This window comes from Lissotriton helveticus, chromosome 12, assembly GCF_964261635.1.
Source record: "Lissotriton helveticus chromosome 12, aLisHel1.1, whole genome shotgun sequence".
Taxonomy (NCBI): Eukaryota; Metazoa; Chordata; class Amphibia; order Caudata; family Salamandridae; genus Lissotriton; species Lissotriton helveticus.
In genome coordinates, this window is record NC_136073.1 from 304432160 (window position 1) to 304457539 (window position 25380).

Below are 25380 nucleotides of genomic sequence, written 5' to 3' on the forward strand. Positions count from 1 at the left end.
CCACAGTAGAAATGTTAAAAAATGCTGTGTCCCAAATACATTATACCATATTACTTTTAAAGTTTGAAGAGGGCACTATTATTATTTTCTAGGTAACTGTGTGTACTTAGTGCTTCCACATCGATCCCTGAACCTGTGGTTATCTTCGAATGAGAAATTCTAAAGGCACAGTGGAAAGATGGGTCAAACTCTATTTTAAGATAGGCACTATCTTCACCTTCACCCATGTGTCCTTCTTCTCTGTCCTTTGAGAAAACGTCTTCTGTGATACGCAGCTGTGAATACAAAATTAGACACCAGAAGGACTCAAAAACGAGTACCTATGGTTTTAGAGAGACTTTTAAGCATTCAACTGCCACTCCCCCCACCCACCCTCAATCACAGATTCAGCCAGAGAACCACTTAGAGTGCCCCTGGGGAACAGCCATGGTCGGTGCAGGTAACAGCAGTGGGGACAGGTAACGGGGGATTTCGAGGGACGATGGCAGGGGAAAATTCAATAAATAATTAATTTTCCCTCAGGATTGTCCCTCGAAATCCTCCCTTACCTAGCCCCATCGCTGTTACCTGCACCGACCACGGCTGCTGGGGAACACAGACAAACCACATGCTAAAAAAGACAGAGTTGTGATTTCAGTGAAAAGGAATGGCCCAGAGCCACTCTGTAATAGGCCATCTGCAACATCTTACGTCACTCCTGGTTGGGAGTGCATGTGAAAATGGCCTCTAAATAACCCCAGTCACCTCACCCCATAATTTCCCACACAGGGTGCTTGGGCACTATAGCTGTTACAGGCATAAGAAGAAAATTATGACAATCACGTGCTTTTTCTGCATATTTGAAAGAGGTAACTAAAAGTAACTGCAATGTTGTAACTATTTACTGTATTTCTAGTTACCAAGAGGCTCAGTATTTTGTGAAAAACTGTACAACATTCCTGATGTTTTAGCCGACAGAGCACTGGATTTTTGCATTTTTAGTTTTGCATTTAACATTAGCACTCAAAGGGGCATATTCACAAGCCCCTATTGCCGGCTTCGCCTTATTCACAAGGCAGCGTTCAGCCACTTAAAGTGGCTTAATGCTGCCTTGTGAATAGGCCCCCTTTACACTGTGTTCAGCGTGAAAGAGGCGTGCAGTGGGTGTTGTGGTGGGCGTTCCACCGTAACACCCATTGATATTTACGCTGCCTACTATTCACAAAGGCAGCATAAATAGGATCTAATGCCATACTTAAGTCCAGGACAACCCTGGTTTTAAGTTGGCGATACGAGGAGAAATGCTTTATTTCTCCTCATTTTTGCATTTTCCATGTGTGCTGCCTTGTGCTGCCATGTTACTTACATGTGTGCTGCATGAAGCAGCACACATGAAAATTACAAACTGCCATTTTAGGTTTGTTTATGTGCAGGAAGGGACACCTTCCAGTACATAAACAAACCTCCCTGCTTGCAGACACCCTTGCACTCTGGTGCAAGGGTGCCTGCGTTTGCGCTAAGTTGTGAATCTTAGCACCATCGCAGGGTGAAAAGCAAGGCTGCACAATGTCCTTGTGAATATGGTGCAGTCTAGCTTTTCCGAAGCGGCGGAGAAAGGCATTAAGCCAAGAAGGCTCATTTCTCTCTCCGCCACTTCCTTGAGAATATCCTCCAAAGTGCTTTTGCCAAAAATCCAGGACGGCCTAGAGATGTCACACCTGGCATGGAACAAATTGCCAGTTAGTTATGATAATATTGCAAAATAAAAACATGAATATAATTTTGTTTTTAAATGCCTTTGACACTTTCTAAAGTGTTATACATTTTGAATAATTTGCTAAAAATTTTGTTTCAATTTCACATATGGGATTTATTGTAAGACGAAAGTAAGACAGACCTTTGCTCTTTAGACTTGTCTTTTAGTTTGCTCAGCTAATCCACAATTAACTTAAAAAAGTTTGAAATATTTGCTGTCTTCTCAAGCTTATATATGTTTATTGGATACATTGAGAAGCACTACTGCAGTTTCTTCGATCTTTTTAGTTTGCTTACAATATTTCAATGTTTATTGAATAACCGTGAAAGAATGTGTTTGCCATCAGTGGGGCCTAATTAAATCATTTTAAACGACAAATATGCTGCATTAAAACGTACGAAAACCATTGATTTATAGGCGCAATGCCCTTTCAGATGAATCAGGTGTCCTTTTCTGTAGCTGCCTCATGGGCTGCCTCCATATACGAGTAAACGAACAAATCATTTTTAAGTTATAACAATCAGAGTTTATGGCTAAATCTTCTTGTGTGTATAATATTACAGCAATACAAATATTTTTAATAAATATAAATTATGAAATGTAGAGCCAGTTTACAGCACATTTACTGATTTTTCATGCGCTTTAATTGGCTAAATAGACCTACTCTGTAGTTCAGATTGGCTGTCTAAAAGATACGAGTTGAGTTGTTAAAGCTTTTGATCAACTTGCACAGGGATATATGATGTAGAACGTTGATGGTCAAGGACTGAGGGCTGACAGCCCTAATTGTGCCTACGTATTATAGAATTGTATCTCACTACAGAGGGCTAGCCAATCGGTAAAGGCCTGCTCCAACGATATTGCTCTAAGCACAAAGACAGGCACAATAACAAGAGAGTGGGACGTATGGATGGCATAGCCTGCGCTGACAGGCTATAAAGCGCTTACAGTGTTTTTCCCCATGATGGCAAAAGGACCTAAATGAAAAATAGCCTCTCAAGAGGCACAGAAAGTTTTAAACTCCCTGCCTCTTAGAAGTACACAACCAAAGCAGTAACTTTCGTTTGTTCGTTCGTTTAGTCTTTATTCGTCTATCAAAAGATAGTCATAAAAGTACATCATACAAAGAATAAACATGTATAGAATATAAATACAGTCCAATTGATAAAATCTTTCCATTTCTTCCATTAAAACCGTAAATTCATTTTAGTACATTACCAGACATCAAGCCATAGTGATCACACTTAAAATTCTATTACTAATATTCTAAAATTCCTTGAATCATCTCATTTCCTTTCTGCTAGATACTCAAAGTTTTTCTCATTTTAATAGCTTGCAAGATAAACAAGGCAACACAGTAACAAGTCAGGGGATCACCCAATGTCTGCCGTTTCCAGCTTTGTTTGCCTACACGCGGGACGCTTCTATTTTAGCGCCGACAGGGAGTGCACGCTGCAATTATCACGTGCGACGAATGACTCCCATATCGTGGGATTGCACATTAGCAATAATATTTTAATTACGAACTCCAACTGAGTGAGTGTACAAGACCATATCAATACCGCGTTTGTGGTCCCATTATTACGGAATTATAATTTTACGGATTTATACTGGCACGTGTTGCTAGGTATGAAGCATACGAACAACGTAGAATACAAGTGTTGCTGTCCCCTGCTCACTATCCAGACAAATTGGGAGGTCAATACTTTTTTAACTTCGAAGAGATAATTCGCTGGACAAATATTTTGTGAGACTGGAAAGGAGGCAGAGTACCCCTGACCCATACTGAATGATATTCAATATTTGAGAACCATTGGGAAACATTCATTTTTGTCCTGATGAAGGTGGTTAAACATTAAATATACCACCGAAACGCGTCAATGCTCAAGGAGTAATACTGGAATAACTAACGAAGGAAAATTCTGAATTCTTGTCGGAATTTAGTCCTTTACCTGTACCTCCTTTTTTATTAGAATGTTGGATTTATTTTTTGTATATTGTGTTCCGTTTTGTATATGTTTCCCATTTTTAACAAATTATAGTGTATGGTAACAAACTGTGCAGATCTACTTTTATTATTGTGTTTTCACTTAAAATCTTTTTAATATTTTTTTAATAATCGCTTTGTATTGCTTCCTTGTTATGATTTGACATTGTTTAGTATATATGTGCATGTTGGTAAGAATTTGCCTTTCTACGATGATTCGCCCAAAGGGAATTATACTTTGACTTGCGTCAATTGCGGAACCCTATCCCTTTGGTCTTGGGGTCCCTCTCTCTTTTATTAGAGATCACCCAATGTCACCAAGAATTTCACCGCTTCTTTGTGTGAGCTGATATAATGGCTAAGGAGAAGAGGCTTCAGATAAAAACATCTAAAATTCTTATAACATTTACAAAATAGCAGAAAATGCATTGTACTCTGCTTACTCCTGTTGTCACATGGACATAGCATATCTTCAGGCGGATTAATCTGCATAGTGGAGAAGGCTACAAGATAAAGAGCAATGCCACATCTTAATCTAATTAGCACAAATAAAGCTGTAACTTTCAAATATTGGACAGCAGGAGCTGTGAAAGGAGGTAGAACTAAGCCACGGATTCTGAGCCAGAGAAAACATAGGGGCTCCTGAGAATACACTGCCCCCTCCTTCCATTGGTGCAATATGCTGTGAACCATAAAAGGTGGAGGGGTTACCGGTTTTCCATTGTCCACAGCTTATGGTTCTCCCATTCCTATGCTCAGCCTGTATACCCTGGAGATGAAGGGAGAGGGAGAATCAGAAATTGTAGATTTCTACAATTTAATGTTGACAGCTCTGTGTCCATACCAGTGTTTATAGCTGCTGCCATTGTCTTGAATGGAGCTGTAAACATTACAATATTATAATGGGAGTAGACCTTTCCAAACATTAGGCCAAGTACTGTTTAATATTTACATGGCTCCCCTAATAAACCTGATATTATCGTTCAATGTTGAAACCATCTCTTACGCCGATGATACTCAGCAAATTCTAGTACTAGACGAACAGTCCACCGAACAGTCCACCAAGGCTGAAGAGAATCTCCAACTTGGCCTCATATCGGTCTTTCACTGGATGCAATCTAATCATCTGAAGTGTAACGCCCAAAAAACTGAGATCATGCTACTAGGAAAAACCAACACCTTCTCGCCCAGCCTACGGTGGCCTAAAGATATCCCTCCTCCTCCTAACACAGTAGATGTAGTAAAGAATGAAGGAGGGGAACTTGACACCTCACTATCTTTCCGTCAACGAGCTCTCACTGTGGCAAACATGAGCTTTCATCTGATAAAGTCTCTCAAAAATGTTTTTGACCTACTACCTTGCACGGCTAGAAAGGAGGTGGTAGAAGCCCTGATTACATCCAGACTGGAGTACTGTAACAGCTTATATGCAGGGACCAATAAGTCCGTCCTGAAGAAACCGCAGATAGTCCAGCCGCACTTCTGGTCCTAAAATTGCCTCAAGGCTCTTCAGTCTCATTAGCCTTAAAATCTATACACTGGCTACCCATCCATGAAAGAGTCCTTTTTAAGATCCTGGTAATCACCTACAGAGCCTTTAGATCATCAGGACCTACGTACCTTAGGGCCAGAGTAAAACCTTATGTGAACCAGCGCCTCCTCAGATCCTCATCAGCAAACCTCCTCAAGCCTCTCCGCTTTAGGTACATCTCGAAAGGTGGCAAATCTGTGGAAGCTCTGGGGACTAAAGCCTGTAATATTGTGCCTAGCCTCCTCTGGTTTTCCCATACAGAACTAGTTTTCAGGAAATCCCTGAAAAACAGGATCTTTGGAGCCTGAAACGCATTAGTTCTCGCACTTATATGATTTTGGCAGGGTACATGCTGAATCTTATGTACGGTCCCGCCATTGTGCCATGATGCTCCTTGGAGTCACAGTTGCACTCTACAATTGCCTTCTACATGCATACATACATACATTATTATGTGTGAATCATGTTGTTTTCTTTTTGTAAATAAAAAACACTTGGTGAGTTTACCGTTACAATACATTGACAGTGGAAGAAATGTCTTCTGGGTTGTTGGGCATTTCTAAATTTGGCTGTCAGTACCTCCATCAGGGTGATGGAGTCATTTACTCTGTCGGGCTGGTAAAGGATTAGACAACCGGTAAAATATAAATGATGCCCTAATTGTCAGATGGAATTGCAATTTACTTGAAAAGCTGGAATTGAGGAGTTTGCAAAAATAAAAATGTATGTTTCTCTTGGCATGTCTTTTTTCTCAATGTATTGCATTGCTCATATAGAATCAATGCTCATAGGGAATATTGCATGGTGGAGGTTTAAATCATTTTTATAGAATGATGGGTAAGAGGTTTTTTTCATCAGTCAAAACTCCCAGAGATTAAGGTACTTACAATTCTGCTGTTTGGAGTTGAGTGTTCCCTATATGATATGTATTTCTACTTAAACAAAGTCTTGTACTCCATGAAACGCATTGTTCTTTCAGGCACTGTGGAAAATTACTCAATGGGTTATCATGCACATTTAGCCAACTCTAATTCCCTAAGAGAATATGTTTGAAGGAATATAGTGTTTGACTTAGGGCCTGATTTAAATCTTGGTGATACTGACTCCATTCTGCCATGGCAGCGGTCCCAAGTACTCCATCAAGCTGACGGCGGTCCGTCCGCTGTATTTAGATGTTGCAGCAATGGACCGCTGTGGGGGTGGTCTTTTAGGATGGCTAACAGTACTCTGTCGTCATCATGCCAGCGGGTTCTCGCCAAGCAGATTTAGATGTTCCCGTCTTGCTGGTGGTGTCCTGGCAGTGGTGTCCTGATGAAATGGGGCCATGGTGAAGTGAATACATGTAAGTGCTACTCATCATTCTCTTGCTACACATATATGTTTTGAATATGTCATCATGTATATGTAGGTAATATGTTAGGCCCATTTTTGGTACATATTACATCACACAATCATCATACACACATTATTGAATGCACACCTACAGGCACCACAAGCACAACACCCAGAAGCTCCACAAAACCTTTTTTTTTTTTTACGTATCAATACAGGTGTGTTCATTTTACCTTGATGTGTAGGAAAATGAACACTACTGCATTACACCTATAAAATGAAGTACACAGAGCTACAGCTATTGTCAATACACATCGAGAAGACAATTGTACAAGTAGCTTACCATAAATCTCAGTGACAATGAAGTCGTTTGGCATCATGCTGGAGTTGGTGCAGCAAAGGAGGGGGATGTATGACGTTACAACGCATACTTTTACAACGCATACCGTTACAACGAATTTTTTACAACGCAAAAACTTTTACAACGCATACCATTACAACGCATGTTTTTACAACGCAAATACCTTTACAACGCATACCATTACAACGTAAGTATTGGTAAGTATATAATATTTTTTTTATTTTAAATTAATTGTAATTAATATAATGTAATTTAATTTAATTTAATTAATTTAATTTTTTTTTAACCTGTACCCCTGTACCCCAAAAAAACCCAAATTAACCCAGAACCCTAAAAATACCCCTGTACCCCAAAAACCCAAAACTGTCCCTGAACCCTAAAAATACCCCTGTACCCCAAAAACCCAAAACTGTCCCTGAACACTAAAAATACCCCTGTACCCCAAAAACTGAAAACTGACCCTGAACCCTAAAAATACCCCTTTACCCAAAAACTGAAAACTGACCCTGAACCCTAAAAATACCCCTTTACCCAAAAACTGAACACTGATCCTGAACCTTAAAAATACCCCTTTACCCAAAAACTGAAAACTGACCCTGAACCCTAAAAATACCCCTTTACCCAAAAACTGAAAACTGACCCTGAACCCTAAAAATACCCCTTTACCCAAAAACTGAAAACTGACCTTGAACCCTAAAAATACCCCTTTACCCAAAAACTGAAAACTGACCCTGAACCCTAAAAATACCCCTTTACCCAAAAACTGAAAACTAAAAAAAAAAAAAACATAAAATATTAAATATAATTATATACTTACCAATACTTACGTTGTAATGGCATGCGTTGTAAAAGTACTTGCGTTGTAAAAACATGCGTTGTAATGGTATGCGTTGTAAAAGTTTTTGCGTTGTAAAAGTTTTGTTGTAATGGTAGTGCGTTGTAAAAGTTGCGTTGTAAAGGTTGTTTCCCAAGGAGGGACCTGGACAATGGGCTACAAGACAAAAACGGAAGGCGGGATGCAGAAAAAATGTTTTCACCTCATTTCGTTTGATTCCGTCAACTCGAAGTAGGAGGGATTCCTGTCACAGTTGCCATGGAGGTGAGGCACATTGTAATCGGACAACAGGAATCTGGGCTGTAGTCCCGCCGACAGCTGCCTCTGCCCATACCGCCGCCGACATGTTTGAGAATTCCTGGCAGAGTCAGCGGGACTGTGGCAGTCTTTTGTATATGGACAAGCCAACATCTAAATACCGCGGGCAGACCGCCAAGTTGGCAGACGGGAGATCGTCGAAAAAGTGACAACGGAACCTGATCAACCAATATCTAAATTCGCCCTTATTTCCAGACTTACAAAAAATACTGTTGTAATCTAATGTCTTGCAATCCACATGTATAATCTATCGGGTTTATAGCTAGCAATCTCACCTGCTTTGCATTGTTCCCTTTCTCTCTCCCTATCTGTTCCACCCCTCCTTCCCTCCCTCCTTGGTACATCCCTGCCTTGGTATGTTAGAGTGAAGCTCACCTTCGAATGTTGGTGCGCCTCAGTTGCCAGCTGGTGCCTGAGGATTCTGGGTGAATAATCAGCTTCTCCAGTCTCTCCTGTGTCTGCTGTTTAAATCTAACAAATACATCATGCACTACAGAACCTTAAATGTGCCATATAAGAATACTTAGCTTGGTGCCTGTACATACATTGAAAAACACAACTAAAAGGGCAGTCTCATCCCTCAAATGGCTTACAGAGTCAAATTGATTGATAATAGGTTCATGTGGGAGTCAAAATCTGCTGCAGTCTTAACTTCTATCCATGTTTTTAAATCTGAGAAGTGTCTGCCTTCAATTAAGGAGGTTTGCCGGCAAATGGGAAGAGCTATAACAGGAGTAGTGTCTCAGTATGCTTTATAATTGGGAATACGGGACCTGAGCCATGCTCTGTTTGTGTGTCCGATACTGAGTTGTACTTGTAGAAGGTTCATTCGCTCCATATTCCTGCGGAATAATGGCATTGTCACATTGTTTAAACAGTTTTGAAATTCACAATAGGAATAGTTTCGAATTGTATTTCTATACAAATTTTTTTTAGAATTGTACATCATTGATTAGTTTACATGACCTGAGAAAATGGCAAATCGAAAACTAATAACATAAAAAGAATTGAAACACATCCTCATTTAACACATTCATGATCCAAATCGATATACAAGTGATTTAATATTCACAAAATGTCAATTATTCTGGTTGGTGAATCGCTCATAATTTGTTTGTTGCCATGTTTACAGGGATCAAAGCCACAGTTTTTACCGCTGGTAATTGAAGAATATCTGGGTGACAGTCAGGACCCCATCATCCTGAGAGACGGTTACTTTCAGTTGCTCGAAGATATTATGTTTGTTTATCAGGCAATAAAAACAGCAAATTATCACAGAGGTAAGTCTCCATGTAAAACATTCACAGTGTACACCGCTTTTACATTTTCATTAATGTAGACTACAATGTTGTGTGGGGCAGATTTACAAGCCCCTTGCGCCCCTTTTACGCCGCCGTTGCATCACTTTTGTGACGCAGCGGCGGCGCAAAAGATGCGCCACGGTGCGGAGTACTTACAACGTGACGCATCTGGGAGATGTGTCATGTTGTAAAGCCCTGCGCCAGAAGGAGGCGTTCCTGTGCACGGGGGGGGGGCGTTCCGGCGCAGGAACGCCTCCTAAAAGTGGCTGAGTGAAATGTACAAGATTTCACTCAGTCACTTTTGGGCCCATGCTGCGACAAAACCCTGCGCCTGCTTGAAGCAGGCATAAGGATTGACGCAGCATTGTGAGAATAGGGCCCCCAGAGCATTGCTGGAGCTGCGTCGCTCTTACGACGCAACTCCAGCAATGCGCTGCTTTTACGACACAGATCTGTGCCATTTTTACCCCTTGGTGTGCCACATTGTAAATGCGGAGCATCCATGGTGGCGGAGGCATGGCGCACAATAACTGGCTCATCCCTGCTGATATGCAGGGATGCGCCAGTTATTGTGAATCTGCCCCTGTGTGTCTGCAGTCGTGCTTTGTACTCTGCGTAATTTATATTTCCAATCATTCGCCATTTGACATAAAATCAGCCATATTTAAACAATTCAAACAAGACAGCAAAAGAAGCATTACTTGTATTATGACATCAGTTCAGTGGATACAAGGCTGCCTAGTTATAACTGGCCTCATTATCCACGCCCAGAGTTTCTCTGTGTGGAATACAGTGTTTGATTTTACTGACCGCAAAATCTGACCTGTCAGGCCTCATGAGGATCGGGCCGCAAGTGCAACCTGGACCAGTCCCCTCACCAGGACAATTTCAGTGGAATGGCCTGGGTTCCTTGCCCTGGGGCCTGCATGTTTTGGGGCGCCATGACCCAGTTACATCATGTATTTATGCAATGCAAAAACGCCTGCCAGACATGCTTCTTCATGGTAAATGCTTCAATATCCCTGGGTGACTTCAAATACTTTTCCCTTTTCACCAGCATATTTGTTTTTTATGTAATTAAGAGAGGGTTCTTGGTTCAGAAACCAACTATGGGCCCCACAAAAGGTTTTTGGACTCCTGGATCACAATAGCTTCTTACATCCCTGCCCTTGACCCCAGCCCTCAGTCTTCTTAGGCACAAGGAGAAGAGAACCACTCCCCTGCCTTACATTAGCCTCCTCCGATGTCCCCCCCCCCCAGTAGCAACCTTCTCCCCCCCACCCTGCACCGGTTCACCACTCCATTTACAACCAGCTCAGAGCAGCTGGCAAATTGGAACATTATTCCCCACAGAAAAGGGTATACCGTGCAGAATTTCACCTGAAAAAACATAGGGTGTGCATGGTTAATCTCAATTCACTGAGAATTTACATGGAACAGCTAGATTTTGGTGCACCCTCATGGCGGAAACATGGGAGCAAATTAGCAAGGGCAATATTGCCGCTTTAGCGACACTTTTTGCCGCTAAAGCGGCGATATTTTTATCGCCCAATTAGCAAGCTGTTGCTAACAGCAGTTAGCGACAGCTTTTAGGCGAAAGCGACCGGTTTAGGGCCCGCTTTAGATGTCAGCAATATTTATCGCTAATGACATGCAAAGTGGGCGTACCCAAACTGTTAGCGACTGAAAGCAGCTATTAGCAAGGCAGGCATAGCGATAAAAAAAATCGGGCTAAGGGCAATTATCGCTATAATCTAACGCCTGCTAAAAACATGACTTACCTGTTTATCTAATGGGTGGTGGATTCTCAGGTTAAGTCTCCATTGGCGTTAATGCGTGACAATGGAGAAAAACGTTGCTAATAGCAGGTTTTCTCCGCTAAAATATCCAGCGATAGGCAGCGATTAAAAAAAATGCGGTAAGCGTATTTAGCGATAAATAGCGCTATTTCTTGCTAATATGCCCCTCGGTTTCCAGCACTCTGTATCCTGGTACATATATCTGACTATTCCTTTTCAGGGTCCTAATGCTTTATTGAAGCAGTTGATTATTACTTTCTGACTGATTAACAGAACTTATGTAGTGTACTCCGCCCACCAGAGTCTCTTGGTGCTGAACTTAATATACTGCCCAGCCAAACAGACTGGTCTATAAATTTCAATTAAAGTCAGTCAGAGAGTTACAGAGCTGGATGTCAAGGTCAGAGAGGTCCCTACATAGAAGGCCTGATAGAAGACGGAGCAGCCAGCAACCTTGCATGATGAGCTTCAGGAAGTCCTTACCTTTACACTTACAGGAGGGACAGTAGGGGCAGATTTTGGAGTCAAGAATAGGAAAAGTGGGAGCCAGCTTGTCCAGACATACAGACTTAAAGTGAACGCAGTCCAAACTCGGAGACAGTGCTGTGAACAACGTGCTGTTTAGACATGGGCTCCATGAGCTAGTCTAGATATAGTACAGAGTTTCATACTTATTAAATCTGCTACGCCTATGATTCAAGAAGATCTGCATAAAGGGCATTACAGCAGTTGGTACAAGTGTAGTCCTGACACACTGAAAGTGTTTTTTTTCAGAGGAGAGCCTGGACTTCCTCAAAGAAAAACAAATGTTTACCACCGACTTACCGTTTGGTCCAAGTTTCAGGTTTTGAGTTTAGATGCCATATAAGAGTCAGGAAACGTGGAGAAGATGGGAGAGGGAGCAATGAAAACTATAGTCATGGAAGACGTGAGCTTCCCGGTCAGGTCTGAAACTCGCTACCCCAAGACACCTGAGGATCGGTAGCTAGCTTCCTGGGGCTGTATTATAAAAAGTGCACTGTGGGCGAATTGGGCATTTACGGATATTACAGAAGGGGCCGCAGACCCTTGTGTAACTCTTTCTGTTATACAGATAACACTGGTCCACATACAGCACCAGCGCTATCATCAGAGGGTGACCCCTCATTTGCATAGGGGCGTGGCCCCATGCACATGAGGGAATCTCTTTGCTTCCGCACCATCTATATATATAAAAACGAATGTATGTCTGTCTGTCTGTTTGTCCTTTATGCATTACTACACCATTCATCCGATCGCCATGAAACTTTGGGAAGTAGTTGAGTATACTCCCGCAAAGGTTTCTGGCATAATTTTTTTTAAAATATCCGCCCCCCAGGGCCCTCATAATCTTTAGAATATCGCGCGGAATTACAAAAATCATCAGTGGCTCTGTGCACGTGCTATATTAGCAGCTACGAACAACGATGTAAATGCCATCAATTTCAGCATTCAAAACGGAATACCAGGCGAAGCGACAATGTATAAGTCCATCGATATTGTGATGAATCAAGACGAAGTTGTCAATTACCCAACGGAATTCTTGAATTCACTGGATTTGCCCGGTATGCCACCGCACATTTTGACATTGAAAATTGGTGTGCCTATCATTCTTCTCAGAAACATCAATCCACCACGACTTTGCAACGGTACAAGACTTTCGGTGAAAAAGATGATTAAAAATGTCATCGAAGCTACAATTTTGAATGGGAAATTCAAGGGGGAAGATGTACTGTTGTCACATATTCCAATGATCCCAACAGATATGCCATTTGAATTCAAACGTTTACAGTTTCCGGTGCGACTCTCTTTTGCAATGACCATCAACAAAGCACAAGGACAATCGCTGCAAGTGTGTGGACTCCATTTGGAGAATCCGTGCTTCTCACATGGACAACTGTACGTGGCCAGCTCACGCGTCTGAAAACCTTCTGATTTATTCGTGTACGCACCAGACGGAAAAACAAAAAATATCGTGTATCCACAAGCACTCAAATAAATAGAATTAAAACGACACTTTGAAATGTTTTCCATATTAAAATGAATAAGTTTCAATAAAAAAGACACAATGTAAATTGAATGTTCTCATAACAAGTTTCCTTGAATTTCCTTTCTTCTGAGATCGCAGCAACGCGCGACGGATAAGCTAGTATTATATATGCATGTAGAAGTTACAGAGGTTCCAGGAGGTAATGTACATATGTATCACAAATTTACAAGATAAATGAAAATGCAAATAAAGAAACTGCCCACAGGAAAATTCAAAACAATTGAGATTATTATTAAGTAATGATTTTCCACAACAAAAAGGTCACAATACAATATGCAGACGGACAATTTGTGCCTAATGTGGCCTCAGGTCAGAAAGAAAGACCTTTAAAAGGTTAATAAACGCTAAAGACTGGGTCTGGCAACATTGATGTTTCGACTCTTCTGCATTATGCTGTAGTTTGCACTAGTAATTTCATTCTGTTACCTTCGTTGTTTTTTCCCTTCATCTGCTGACTCAGTTTCCTTACTCCCTATTCCTTGTGATGACCCTTGTTTTGTCTTATTTATTTATTTATTTGTGTATTTTGTAAAGCGCGCAGCTACCCCAACGGGGTGTCCCGGCGCTAATGCTCAGGATACTAGATCTTGTCAGAGGGGGCGATTAACCAAAAAGAAAAGTTTAAGCGCTTTACGAAATGGCAGTTCTTCTTGTCTTGGACTGACTTTGGTATTCAACTCGCTATAGTTTTTTCACTTACTCCTGATTTCCCCTGTGAATAGACTTTGAGGACTACAAGCCTGCTTTTTGGTCTTGGCCTCAGGTTTCCTCTTCAGTGTGGCGGCTAAAATGTTACCTGCTGTTAGAGAGGTGTGCAACTCATCTTCGGTTCTCAGACAAATTTCCAAGTTTGCCTGTGGGCTAGTTACAATGACGCCTCCGCTAACACTGCACTAGCCGTAGCAAATTTATGTCATCATACTCAAATATTATAGACCTCCTTCTTCGTTATTCCATATTCACTGTCTCTACAATTTTGTGCCATCTTGTACTTCAGTGAGTTCAATCTGGGTCTTCTAGCAACCATCCTGGAAAAGAGTACCAATCTATCTCTCTCTAACCCTAACCCCCCCGTCCCCTTTTTGAAACAGGGCCTTTCTACTCTCCTGTAATGTGATACAGGGACTGGTACAGTTTATAGGGGGAGATGGTGGGATTAACCTTGCTATCTTTTGAGCGAGCAACATCAAACCATTGTTCAGATTGATAGCAATGTTTTTCGCTTTTTTAGCTATTCTTAGCAGGCTTCTGATCTTGGCTCCAAAGGCAATGACCTCAGTGTAGCAGGAGGTTTGTTGTAAAACGTTTTTAGTCATCCAGGCATTGAACATTGGACAACAATTTTTCAAGATAGAAAGTGATCAGTTGAGAGCATAAGATGTGTTTCTGTGTTGTCAGATGGAAACTTGGAAATCATGGATGATCAAATAGTAAACAAAGTAATATATTGGACAAGGATGGAAAAAGTGATGAGTCTATGGGCCCTACAGTTCAATTTATGACTTTGCAGATGACACGGCCTTGTTTGACATTCTGGGTACAGGTAACCAAGAAGGATTAAAGCTGCCCAATAGCACAGCTCCTAGCCTAAAAGTTAATGCATGTCATGGAATCTGATCAAATAAGATAGCACTCAGTGTGGGGGATGGCGAAGTTTGTCTGTGCCACCTGAGCGCGTGAGCGGCCTATGACCACTCCTCCTCGCTCCAACATGGCTGTCAGCACTTAGTTTGTCTGCTCCTTAGTGGGGACATAGCCCTGAGCTTTTGAGTTTTTTAGTCTTCTGAAGGAGACACTGTTGAGAGGCTGGAGGTTGTGGGCCTGAGATGCCACTACATTGGCATATTGGTACATCATAGCCCAAGGCACCAAGACCCGGGAAAGATATTGAAGACACTTAAACATCCTACCAGCACTCTGGATGCCTGGAGGCTTTTGGTGCGAAGCAAGAGTAACTAGTCGAAAATGAGCATTTTGTGGCTGTGAAGCTCCATTTCCCTCTCTGTCTGGAGGAAACAGTTTTGTGCCAAAGGAGCTGAGTGATCAACCCAGATTATTCCAGGTAAGGTGCGGGTGATGCTGCTTGGTGGCTGCATATTCTCTGGTGGACTGTGCCAGCAAAATCTTCCACAATCTGGGGGAGCGTAACTGCAGCTGTATGAAAGAAAACAGGACAGCTGACTTACCAGTGCCGAAAATTAAATCGAATTTAAATACATTGTTGAAAGAACCTGATTGCTCCATAAAAAGGAAAAATGGCGAAACAGCAGCAGCAAGGAAGATGCCTGCACCTCAACAAAACTTAAAATGTTACTTGCAGATCCACCTTTAGGGTGCAAGAAAGAGGCACATATAGAAATGAAGGGGCCACATCTCCTGCTAAAGCAATAATTGACAACAGTATGTCCCTGAGATCTTCACTCTCTGGGGGAGGGGGAGGGTCGAACTTGCCATTACCCACTCAACAATCCTGGTCCCAGATCCTACAGCAGATAGATAGATGATAAGACTTTTAACATGTTATGGTGAATATGGTGAAGCAGAAGAGCCCAAGAGTCAGTGCACTTCTGAAGCAGAAAAGCAGGGTATTTTGCTGTAGGGCATTACTGGCCCTGCCAAAGTCTGCGTGAGGTAATTAACACTAACATCCTACGCCTCAGAACAGATCAACAAGAATGTTTGTTTTTTGAGATTATTATCACAATACTCAACTACAACTTCACTTTAAATTTTGTTTTCTGTAGTGAATTTCGACTTTTCTTTAAAAACATTAAGGGCCATATGTATCATTGAAATTCGCATTCGCAACGGCCGAAATTCGCAGAATTTCGGCCTTTGCGAATGCAAATTCCCAAAATGATATGTATGAAGGAAATCCCGATGCAAAATAAGGAATTGCAAAATTTGCAATTCCTTATTTTGCGATTGCATTTAGGGAATCGCAAATTTTGCGATTCCTTAAATGCAATGTAAGAAGGCAAAAAAATTGCTAAATGGCCTTAAGGAATTGCAAATTACCACCAACTTCTAGATGGTGGTAAGTTGCGAATTCCTTGAAAAATGCACATTTTTGCATTTTTCAAAGTGCCATGTGACGCACATACATGCCCTTAGGGCATGTATGTGCACCACATGTGCACCTATGCTTATTTCAGGGGTGCAACAGGGTGTCCTTTGGACACCCCTGCACCCTTGAAATTATTCTCAATTTGCGATTAGCAAATTGCGAATCGCAAATTGAGAGAAAATTCTCATTCCTTCCTATGGGCCTCCTGGCCCATAGAAATGAATGGCAAAGCATTCCTTAATTGCGAATATCAAGAAATCACTAAAAAATTGCATTTTTCTTGATACATACCATTTTGCGATTCTGAAATAGCGATTTCTTAAAAATCGCTATTAAAGAATCGCAAAATGGTTCCTTGATACATATGGCCCAAAGTAATATTTCATACCATGCTAAACTATGCTAAACCATAGGGTCTGGCATATGGCCAGGCCCATGCTGAACCTTTGCCCACCCCCCTTTTTTTATTCTATGGGGCTTTTGCAAGAATCTCTCGGGAGCCAGCATGTCTGCATGTGCTCGTGCGAGAGTCTCATGGGAAACCCAGAGGCAGCGTTGGCTCCCAAGAGAGACCTGTGTGATCGTAACCCCCTACAAAAACATTTTGTTCAAATTTTATCCTAGATGCGGACCCTCATAGGCCTCCACAACAAGGGCCAGGGGGTCAGGGTATCACTACCCTGCCCCCTTATACCTTAATTATGTTTCATCTACAAGACACAAGGGACTAAGTCCCTGAGTCCCATAATGGCAGCCAAAACAGTTCTGTTGGTTTTGCAGCCATCTAATCAGAGTGGGTGCTCTCGCAGAACCCACAGGAGCTTCTTGCTCCTGCATGAGCCAGATGGTAAACAGGAAAGAAGGCCCTTCTAGCAAAGCAGATTGCCCCATTCTTTGAAGTTGCATGCCCATAACATTCTTTCATACCCAACCGTCAGAGCTATACATTTTGTAACTTTAATTTTTCAAAAAATACTGAGCACATCTACATAAAATCAGAAAAAGCAGACTTTCTGGGCAAATATCTAGCTTTCTGCAAAAGCTTTTGTAATTCTGTTTAGCTGTTTCACATGTAGCACTGTTCAAAAATCCCCATGGAAATTGAATATGGAAATTACATTTTGGGAACCTCTTTTTTTCTTAGCACCCGCTTGACGAATCACCCCAAACCTTTCAGGGAAGGACCATAGGTGGTTAAACGTTTTGGGGGGGAAAATTTTGTGAAGATTCTTCAAACTGCACTAAAGTTATTAAGAAACTAAAAAACACTCTTCCCATGATAACTAGGTCCAAACTATATCCGCACAGTGGTGGCATATATAACATGGGTAACTGCCTACTATGGTCCAATATTCCCATTGAGGGTTTCTGATAATGTCAATAACCACAGGACTGAATGTTACCCATTATGTATTTTGCTAAATAAATGTTTCTTTTTGGGTAGCTAGCTTGCAAATGCTGTTCTCTTCACAGTATGTGCCCTATAGTTTTAATTTTTTACCCCATAAGTTTGTCCTCCATGCTGCAGAATCCAATTTACCAGACAAGGTAAAGCTTGGCAGAGTGGTTTGGGGTTATCATTGAGAAGATGAAATTCGTATTTCAAAGGTAATCGTGAAATTAAAATTTTTGTTTTGAAGCACTTATGTTGAAAAAGATCTTTCTTCAAAGTGAAGCTAACCATACACACTGATTGGAATGGGACCGTTTAAGCTTTGTTTATCTTTCTTCACTAAATTCTTAATAAAACGGTGGGCTATGGCGATGGTCAATATATTTCATCAATTCTGTGGCTTCAGCATTTACTACATGATTATGGGTTTACTGCATTTGCCACATAACTTGCAACTTAATTTGTTACATTTGCAAATTTCACAAGAAAATGCTATTTCTGTTTTAAATAGATAAAAATATAACTGTTTCAAAATGTACCACATAATTTGCTTTTCTTGCTGTGCAATTAAGATAACGTTGATGACCAATTGATCTTCCATGCTGCATAATGCTAGCACCCTGACAATGTTAATGCTCTTCAGAGTGGTTTGGTTGTAGTCGTTATGATGATGTAATCCATCTTTCACTAGCAACCTTGACATATTTCTTGTATTCCATGGCTCCCTCTTAAATGTGGGGTTTTATACCACTGCATTTTGTGTAACAAAATCACTAAAACATTTTACATATATTTATAAATTTAAAATATATTCATTAATGGAAAAACCAATAGCCAAGGTGGATTTATGGTTGGCTTTATTGTATGTACAAAACCTCAGAAATTCACATAAAATCACAGTTAATGTACAGTTGGGTTATAAAACACAAGCAGCACTGACATTTGCAAGGTAAGGTATGGTTAAGACTTCAATTAAAGCAGCGGCTGGAGGGTCGGTCGCCGGGGGAGGCCCCACCCAGTGACCAGCGTGAGTGCACCGGATCGGCACAGTGTGGTGCGTTGTGACCGGGGTGGCCGGACCATTCCTGCCCAACTAGGGGCGGCTCATAGCGCTGCAAGGAGGGCTGCATCTGGACTTTGGGCGCTGGGCGCGTCTGCTGGCAGTGCCTTTTGGGATGTGCGTGAGACCCATCACGAGCCCACCGTTTCTGCCCTGTACTTTGCCAGTGGAGTGACCTGCTTCCTAGCGGACATGGTTGCCTGTCCCTGCTTGGCGCTACATTTCGGGCGCCTCCTGCAGCTCTAGCTTGACCCTCTCCGCGCAAGGGACCACGTGCTACTCTCTTGCCACTTGCTGGGACAACTGATTGACCAGGGGCCCGCCCGAGCACGGCGGAGAAGCTTGGTCGCCCTGGCTGCGACGCACGGAACCTGGTGCTGCTAGGGGCAGGGGGCTTGATCTGCCCGGGAGTACGGACTCACGGCTGCCCGCCTGTTCGGTGGGGCCTACGATCTCGGAAGCGGGCGGCTGAGAGGGGGCGTGGGACGACTGGCTCCGCATAACCAAGCTTGCCCTGGAGGGGGGAGCTCTGCGCCAGTTTAGCTGTCTCGTCGTTGGTGCCAGGCAGGCCCAGGTTCGGAACGTCTGGGGGAACCATCGCCGCCGGTCACCTTCGGCGTCCCGCGCTCAAGATGGCCGCGCAGGGGACTGGAGTCGCTGTGGCACCAGCGCATAATGAAGGGAGGTCGGAGGGAGCTGAGGACGGTTTCGCGACAGAGCCCTCGTCGCAGGAGCAACGGCTGAATGTCCGCCTGGATTCGATATTGGCTGCGATCACCGCCATGAAGGACGAGCTGCACCAAGACATAGCGCAGGTGGCGACGGGGCTGGGCCTGCTGAGGGCGGACCACGCCAAGCTCTCTGACAGGGTGAAATCCAACGAACAATTGCTCCAGGAGCTGAAACCGGCCGTGGTCACTGCGGAGCATACCCTTGAGGACGTGGTTCGTCGCCTGGTGATCCTGGAGCGTCGGGCAGAGGACGCGGAAGGACGCAACCGCCGGAACAATGTGCGGGTGGTGGGGCTCCCGGAGAAAGTCGAGAAGGGTGACGCAGTGGCCTACATGGAGGACTGGTTTCGGACAGTGGTGGCGCCGGAAGGTCTGTCCCCCTTCTTCTCGCTGGAACGAGCGCACAGGGTGCCCGCCAAACCGCCCCTGGAGGGCAGACCGCCCCGACCGATGGTGGTCAAACTGCTGCACTACAAGGACCGGGATCTGCTGATCCAAAGGGCAAGATCCAGGGGCCCTTCCAGGTGGAAAACAGCAAGGTGACGATCTTTCCGGACTACACGCAGGAAGTGCAGCGGGGAAGGGCTTCTTTTCTTTCAGTGAAGAAAGAGCTGAGAGAGGAAGGGATTCCATACTCCCTGCTATTTCCAGCCAAGCTGCGGATTATCGTTGATGATAGAACTCACTTTTTTCAATCACCAGATGACGCATGGTCCTGGCTGGAGCTGTATCGTGCGGGGACGGATCGGGCGCACAGGCCCGCCAGGGATCGAGCGCAGCCGGTCAGGGTCAGGAAGTCGCAGCGCATCCGCTCCCGAAATAGGCGCCAACGGGCCGAGCGAGAGGCGCAAATGCTGGCCGATAGACAGAGTGCGTTGGAGGCCACGGCGACCATCACGGGCTCGCAACGGGAAGACGCCGCCAGAGGTCCGGCTTCGGAGGAGGAAGGGGAGAAGACCGGTGATGAAGACTCGGAGGTGGGGGGAGCACGGGGGCCGGAGGTTACCCCACAAACATCAGATGGTATATTCAATGGGTGAGGCTCGTGGCCGCAGAACTGTTTGTAAGGCTTGGACACTCCTGCCTTCTATTGGACTGCCAGGTATGGGGCTGCTTTAGCAGTGTGGGGCTGTGGGCGCGGGGTGGTTGCTCTGTCGTCCTGGTTTGGGGCTCCATAGTCCTCATCAGACCCTTAAGGTCTTCTGTGGTGTCGACTACAGACTAGTGTGATGTGTTGGGTGTTTGAGGTTTGGAACGGGGCTGAAGCTGGGTTACTAGGCCCTGTCCTGGGGAGGGGGTGGGTGGGAGTTATGGGGTGTGTTTTGAAGGGGTTGTACAATTGCTGCGATGCGGGTCACATTTATTGGCATGCGCCACTGTTGGGATTGTTGCTCTATGGGGACGTTACCTAACTTGAAATGTGTCACATGGAATGTCCGGGGTATTCGAACTATGGTTAAGCGCCACAAAGTACATGCCTACTTGGTGAGGCGGGGCATTCAGATAGCGATGCTTCAGGAGACTCACTTGACACAGCAAGAATGTGGGGCGTTGCAGAGGCGGTGGCGGGGTCAGGTGTTTGGCACGACTTACTCGGCATTTGCCAGGGGGGTGTTGATATGGATCAGAGCGGGCACGCCGTTCCAGGTCACGAGTCAGAGAATAGATCCGGAAGGTCGCTATGTGGTGGTGGAAGGACGGCTGTGTGGTAGGGAAGTAGTGCTGTGTAACATTTATGCCCCCAACGCTGATCAGGCGCATTTCTTTGAGGGTTTGTCACGCTCACTGGCGTATTATTTGGCGGGCCCTATATTACTGGCGGGGGATTTTAACTCCATTTCAGATGTACTGATGGACAGGTCACACCCGCCTTTGGCGGACTCCCCAGTGCGCAGGCTTGCGACCCATAGGCGAGATTGGCAGGAGAGGTGGGGCTTGGTGGATGTGTGGAGGGCGCAGCACCCTGACACTCGAGATTACTCCTACTTCTCAGCGCTGCATGATCTGCATGTTAGACTGGATTCGGTGCTGTGTAGCGTATCTCTGGCGAATGTGGTGATTCACTCTGAGTATTTGTCTAGGACCATTTCGGACCATAACCCACTGCTGATTTCTGTGCAATGGCAGCGGGCGAGATCGGCGGTCCCTACTTGGAGACTTCGTCCGGAGACGCTGGAAGACCCGGCGTTCTGTGACGCGGTCCGTCAGGGCATAGACGACTACTTCACGGTCAATGCTGGGTCGACAGCAACGAGAGCGAATGAATGGGATGCGATGAAAGTGGTGGTGAGGGGGGTATGTATGGGACGGTTTCTGACTGTGAGAGGGACAGTGCTGAATGACCTTGCGAAGGCGGAGGACTTGCTGAGGGGGGTGGAACAGCAACGACCCGAGAAGCCGGAGCTGCAAGACAGCTTGTTGCGTGCGAAAGAGGTGGTAGCGACTGAGACGGAGAGATTGAGGTGCTATGATTATAAGTTGTATGCGGTGAAAGTGCATGAGGAGCAAGATAAGGTGGGCACACTCCTTGCGAAGTTGGCAGATCCGTCCCCTAGAGGGTGTCCGGTCATGAGTGTGCGACAGGAGGATGGGGAGGTGGTTTACTCACAATCAGCGGTCCTGGGGCGCTTTCAGTCCTACTACACGGGTCTGTACGCCAGCCACCTCGAAGTGGAAGCCACGGACATTGGTAATTACTTAGATCAGATCCCTTTGCCGATGTTGGGTGAGGAGGACGCCCGGGATCTGGGGGGCCCCGTCACCCTAGCGGAAATACGAGGGGCGATTAGTCATATGGCACGGAACAAAACCCCTGGGGTGGATGGACTGCCGATCGAGTTCTACGCCACATTTATGGACGTGTTGACGCCCAGACTGCAGGCTGTGTATGCGGAGGCGAGACACCTGGGGCGGTTGCCTGACTCTATGACGGAGGCGCTGGTTGTGCCCCTGCTGAAGCCGGGCAGAGATGCCTTAGATGTCTCTTCTTTTCGTCCGTTGTCTATGTTAACTGTCGATTACAAGATTCTGAGCCGAATCTTAGCCACCAGGCTTTTACCGCTGATGACCTCTTTAGTGCATAGGGATCAAGCGGGTTTCATCCCCTCTAGGAGCACTTCGATGAATATCCGTCGGCTGATTGGGGTCATTGATAGTGCTGCCACGACGGACCCAGGCCCGGTAGTGCTGTCGGTTGATATTGAAAAGGCATTTGATAGCTTAGAATGGGATTTTCTAGATGGCGTGCTGTTGAAGTTCGGAGTTGGGGAAGGGTTCCGGGGCTGGACGAGAGTGCTGTACTCGTCGGCTAAGGCGCGGGTGCGGCTGGGGACCTTGGTCTCCTCGGTCTATCCGGTATGTAGAGGCACGAGGCCGGGCTGCTCGCTCTCCCCTCTGCTCTTTGCCCTTGCGATGGAACCACTGGCGGCGCTGGCGAGAACAGGCGTTGTTTTCGACGGGATTGCGCAGGGCCTTGACTCGCAATATATTTCGTTATACGCCGATGACTTGTTGCTGTACCTGGCGGACTCTGGAAGGGCTCTAGAAGGCGCGGTGGACATGTTGGGTAGGTTCGGGAGGCTTTCGGGCCTCAGAGTGAACTGGACTAAGACTTGTGTGTTTCCGTTGCGGAAGGCCACGCCCTGCCCGCCGCTCACAAGGCCGGTAGTGTGGGAACCCTCTTGTTTTGTTTATCTAGGGGTGCGCATCTTCCATGCCGCGGCAGACCTCCTTGAGGGGAATGTGGGGCGCTGTATTCGGGCGCTGAGAGGCAGCATGGACTTCTGGGCTTCTCTCCCGCTATCTGTCCTGGGCCGTGTAGCACTCTTGAAAATGGTGGCACTCCCGAGGCTCCTCTATTATTTCCGAACATTGCCGGTGTGGATACCGCAGGGTGTCTTTCGAGAACTGAGGACGTTGGTGACTGGCTTTCTTTGGGGCCATGGTCGCCGACGGGTGGCATTGGCCACCTTGATGCGACCCAAATGTGAGGGAGGGATGGCGGTCCCCGACTATGAGCTATACTATCTGGCTGCGCAGCTCCAGGTCCTGACGCAGAACGTGGCCAGAGAATTCAGGGGGCCTGAAGATGGCCGGGGGATCGGCGTTCAGAGGCATGTCTTGTCGTCTATCGTGATGCAACAGAGACTGGCTAATAGCGACCTCACGATGGAGGAAAGGACATTTAGATTGTGTTGGAACAGGAACCTGAGGAGGGCTGGGAAGCGCCGGCCGTACGCACCGGAGATTCCGCTGGGAATGCTCACTGCCTTACCGCACGGAGGTGATTGGTCCCGGTTGTTAGAGTGGGAGGACCTGGGTTTGCAGATGGTGGGAGACCTCTATGTGGACGGGACGATGGCCCCGTTCCAGACTTTACAAGAGCAATTCGGTCTACCGAGTGGTACCTTCCTGTTGCATGCGGCGGTCGTGGCGGCTGTGCAGAGGCATTGGGGGGGGTGGATTGGCTGAGCCGGAGGTGACATTGGTGTGCCAGTATGTGGTGATGGCAGCGGGCACCGTCAAGGCGGTGACATGCCTCCACAATAGGATGTTAAATGAAGGCCTGGCCCCGTTAGTTGAGTTGAAGTCGCGTTGGGAGACCAGCGTCGGTAAACAAATTCCGGACTCCGTATGGGGCCAGGTGCTACACAGGACCTGGAAGGGGACGAGGAATGCGAGATTCCAACAGGTGCATTTTTTCGTGCTCCATAGGGCATATTTGACCCCGGAGAGGTTGCGCCGACACTTCCAGGTGCTTGATGCCATGTGCCCGCGATGTCTAGAACCTGAGGTGGATCTTGACCACATGCTGTGGGGTTGTCCGAAATTGGGGGACTACTGGTCTGAGGTAGGGGACCTTTTGAATACTGTCACGGATCGGGAGGTAGACTTTGACATGGCCGCTTGCCTGCTTCTCTGGTTCCCACACACCAAAAAAACCAAGGTAACAAGCAAATTCATTGGGTTGGGATTGATGCTGGCGCAGCGTGAAATCACTTGGCATTGGAAGTCCAAAGAGGGGCCGTCTGTACGGAGGTGGAGGAATGAACTGGTGAAGTGGTCGGGTTGTGAGAGTGTGTTACGAATGCGCCAGGCGACTAGAACTGGTAACGAGAAGAGTCTGGAACTGGCACGGTCTTGGGAGCTGGTGGTGCAAGCGTTAAGGGACTACCTAACTGCAGGCGAAGAAACTGATGAGTTATAGGCTGGGATTCCGTGTGACTACTTGCTTGTCGAGACTTCCTGATAGTGGTCACCTTAGAGTAGGAAGGAGATAGGGGAACCCGCATTGGCAGCAGTTGAGGGGGGGGCACTGGGAGGGAGTTGTAGGAGGGGGTGGTCTGCCGGCTAGCGGCAACCTCCCGGAACTGGAAGGCCCGGGTGGGTACTCGTGATGCTTAAATGACATGACATTGGTGTGGCCTAGGACTAGATGGAGAGAGTGGGTTGGTTGTTTTGGGACAAAAGCAGAAACGAGGTGCTACACTTGACCTGTGCCCCGGATGGGGCACGCACCGAGGTACCTCCAGTGGACTGTCTCATTGAAGCGCCGCCCAACCTCCGGGATGTGGGCTAAATGGCTGTGTATTGTGTTACTGTCGTACTGTATGATGGATGACGTTGGTATCTCGGTGGGCTTGTTGGATGTGTTTATTCCTGATTCTGCAATAAAAATATGTTTACAAAAAAAAAACATGCGAAATCACCCTTTTGGGACAACCTTTTTTTCTTGCCCCTACTTGACATATCTGCACTAAACCATGAAGGACGCAAAATGGATGCACTTTTAAAGAAACGTTTTTGGCAAATTCATCAAGCACTCCCACAGATAAAAGAAAACAACAACAACAAGAAATGCCT

The 25380-nt window shown here is 45.4% G+C and overlaps 1 protein-coding gene across 1 annotated transcript in view; it reads left to right on the forward strand.

Moving 5' to 3' along the window:
* Nucleotides 1-25380, forward strand: part of LOC144799451 (fatty acyl-CoA hydrolase precursor, medium chain-like) — a 211976-nt gene that overhangs the window by 163548 nt on the left and 23048 nt on the right. Inside the window, exon 11 of the mRNA XM_078670767.1 lies at nt 9232-9379. Within this exon, the coding sequence (XP_078526893.1) occupies nt 9232-9379 (148 nt within the window). The remainder of the gene's footprint in view (nt 1-9231; nt 9380-25380) is intronic.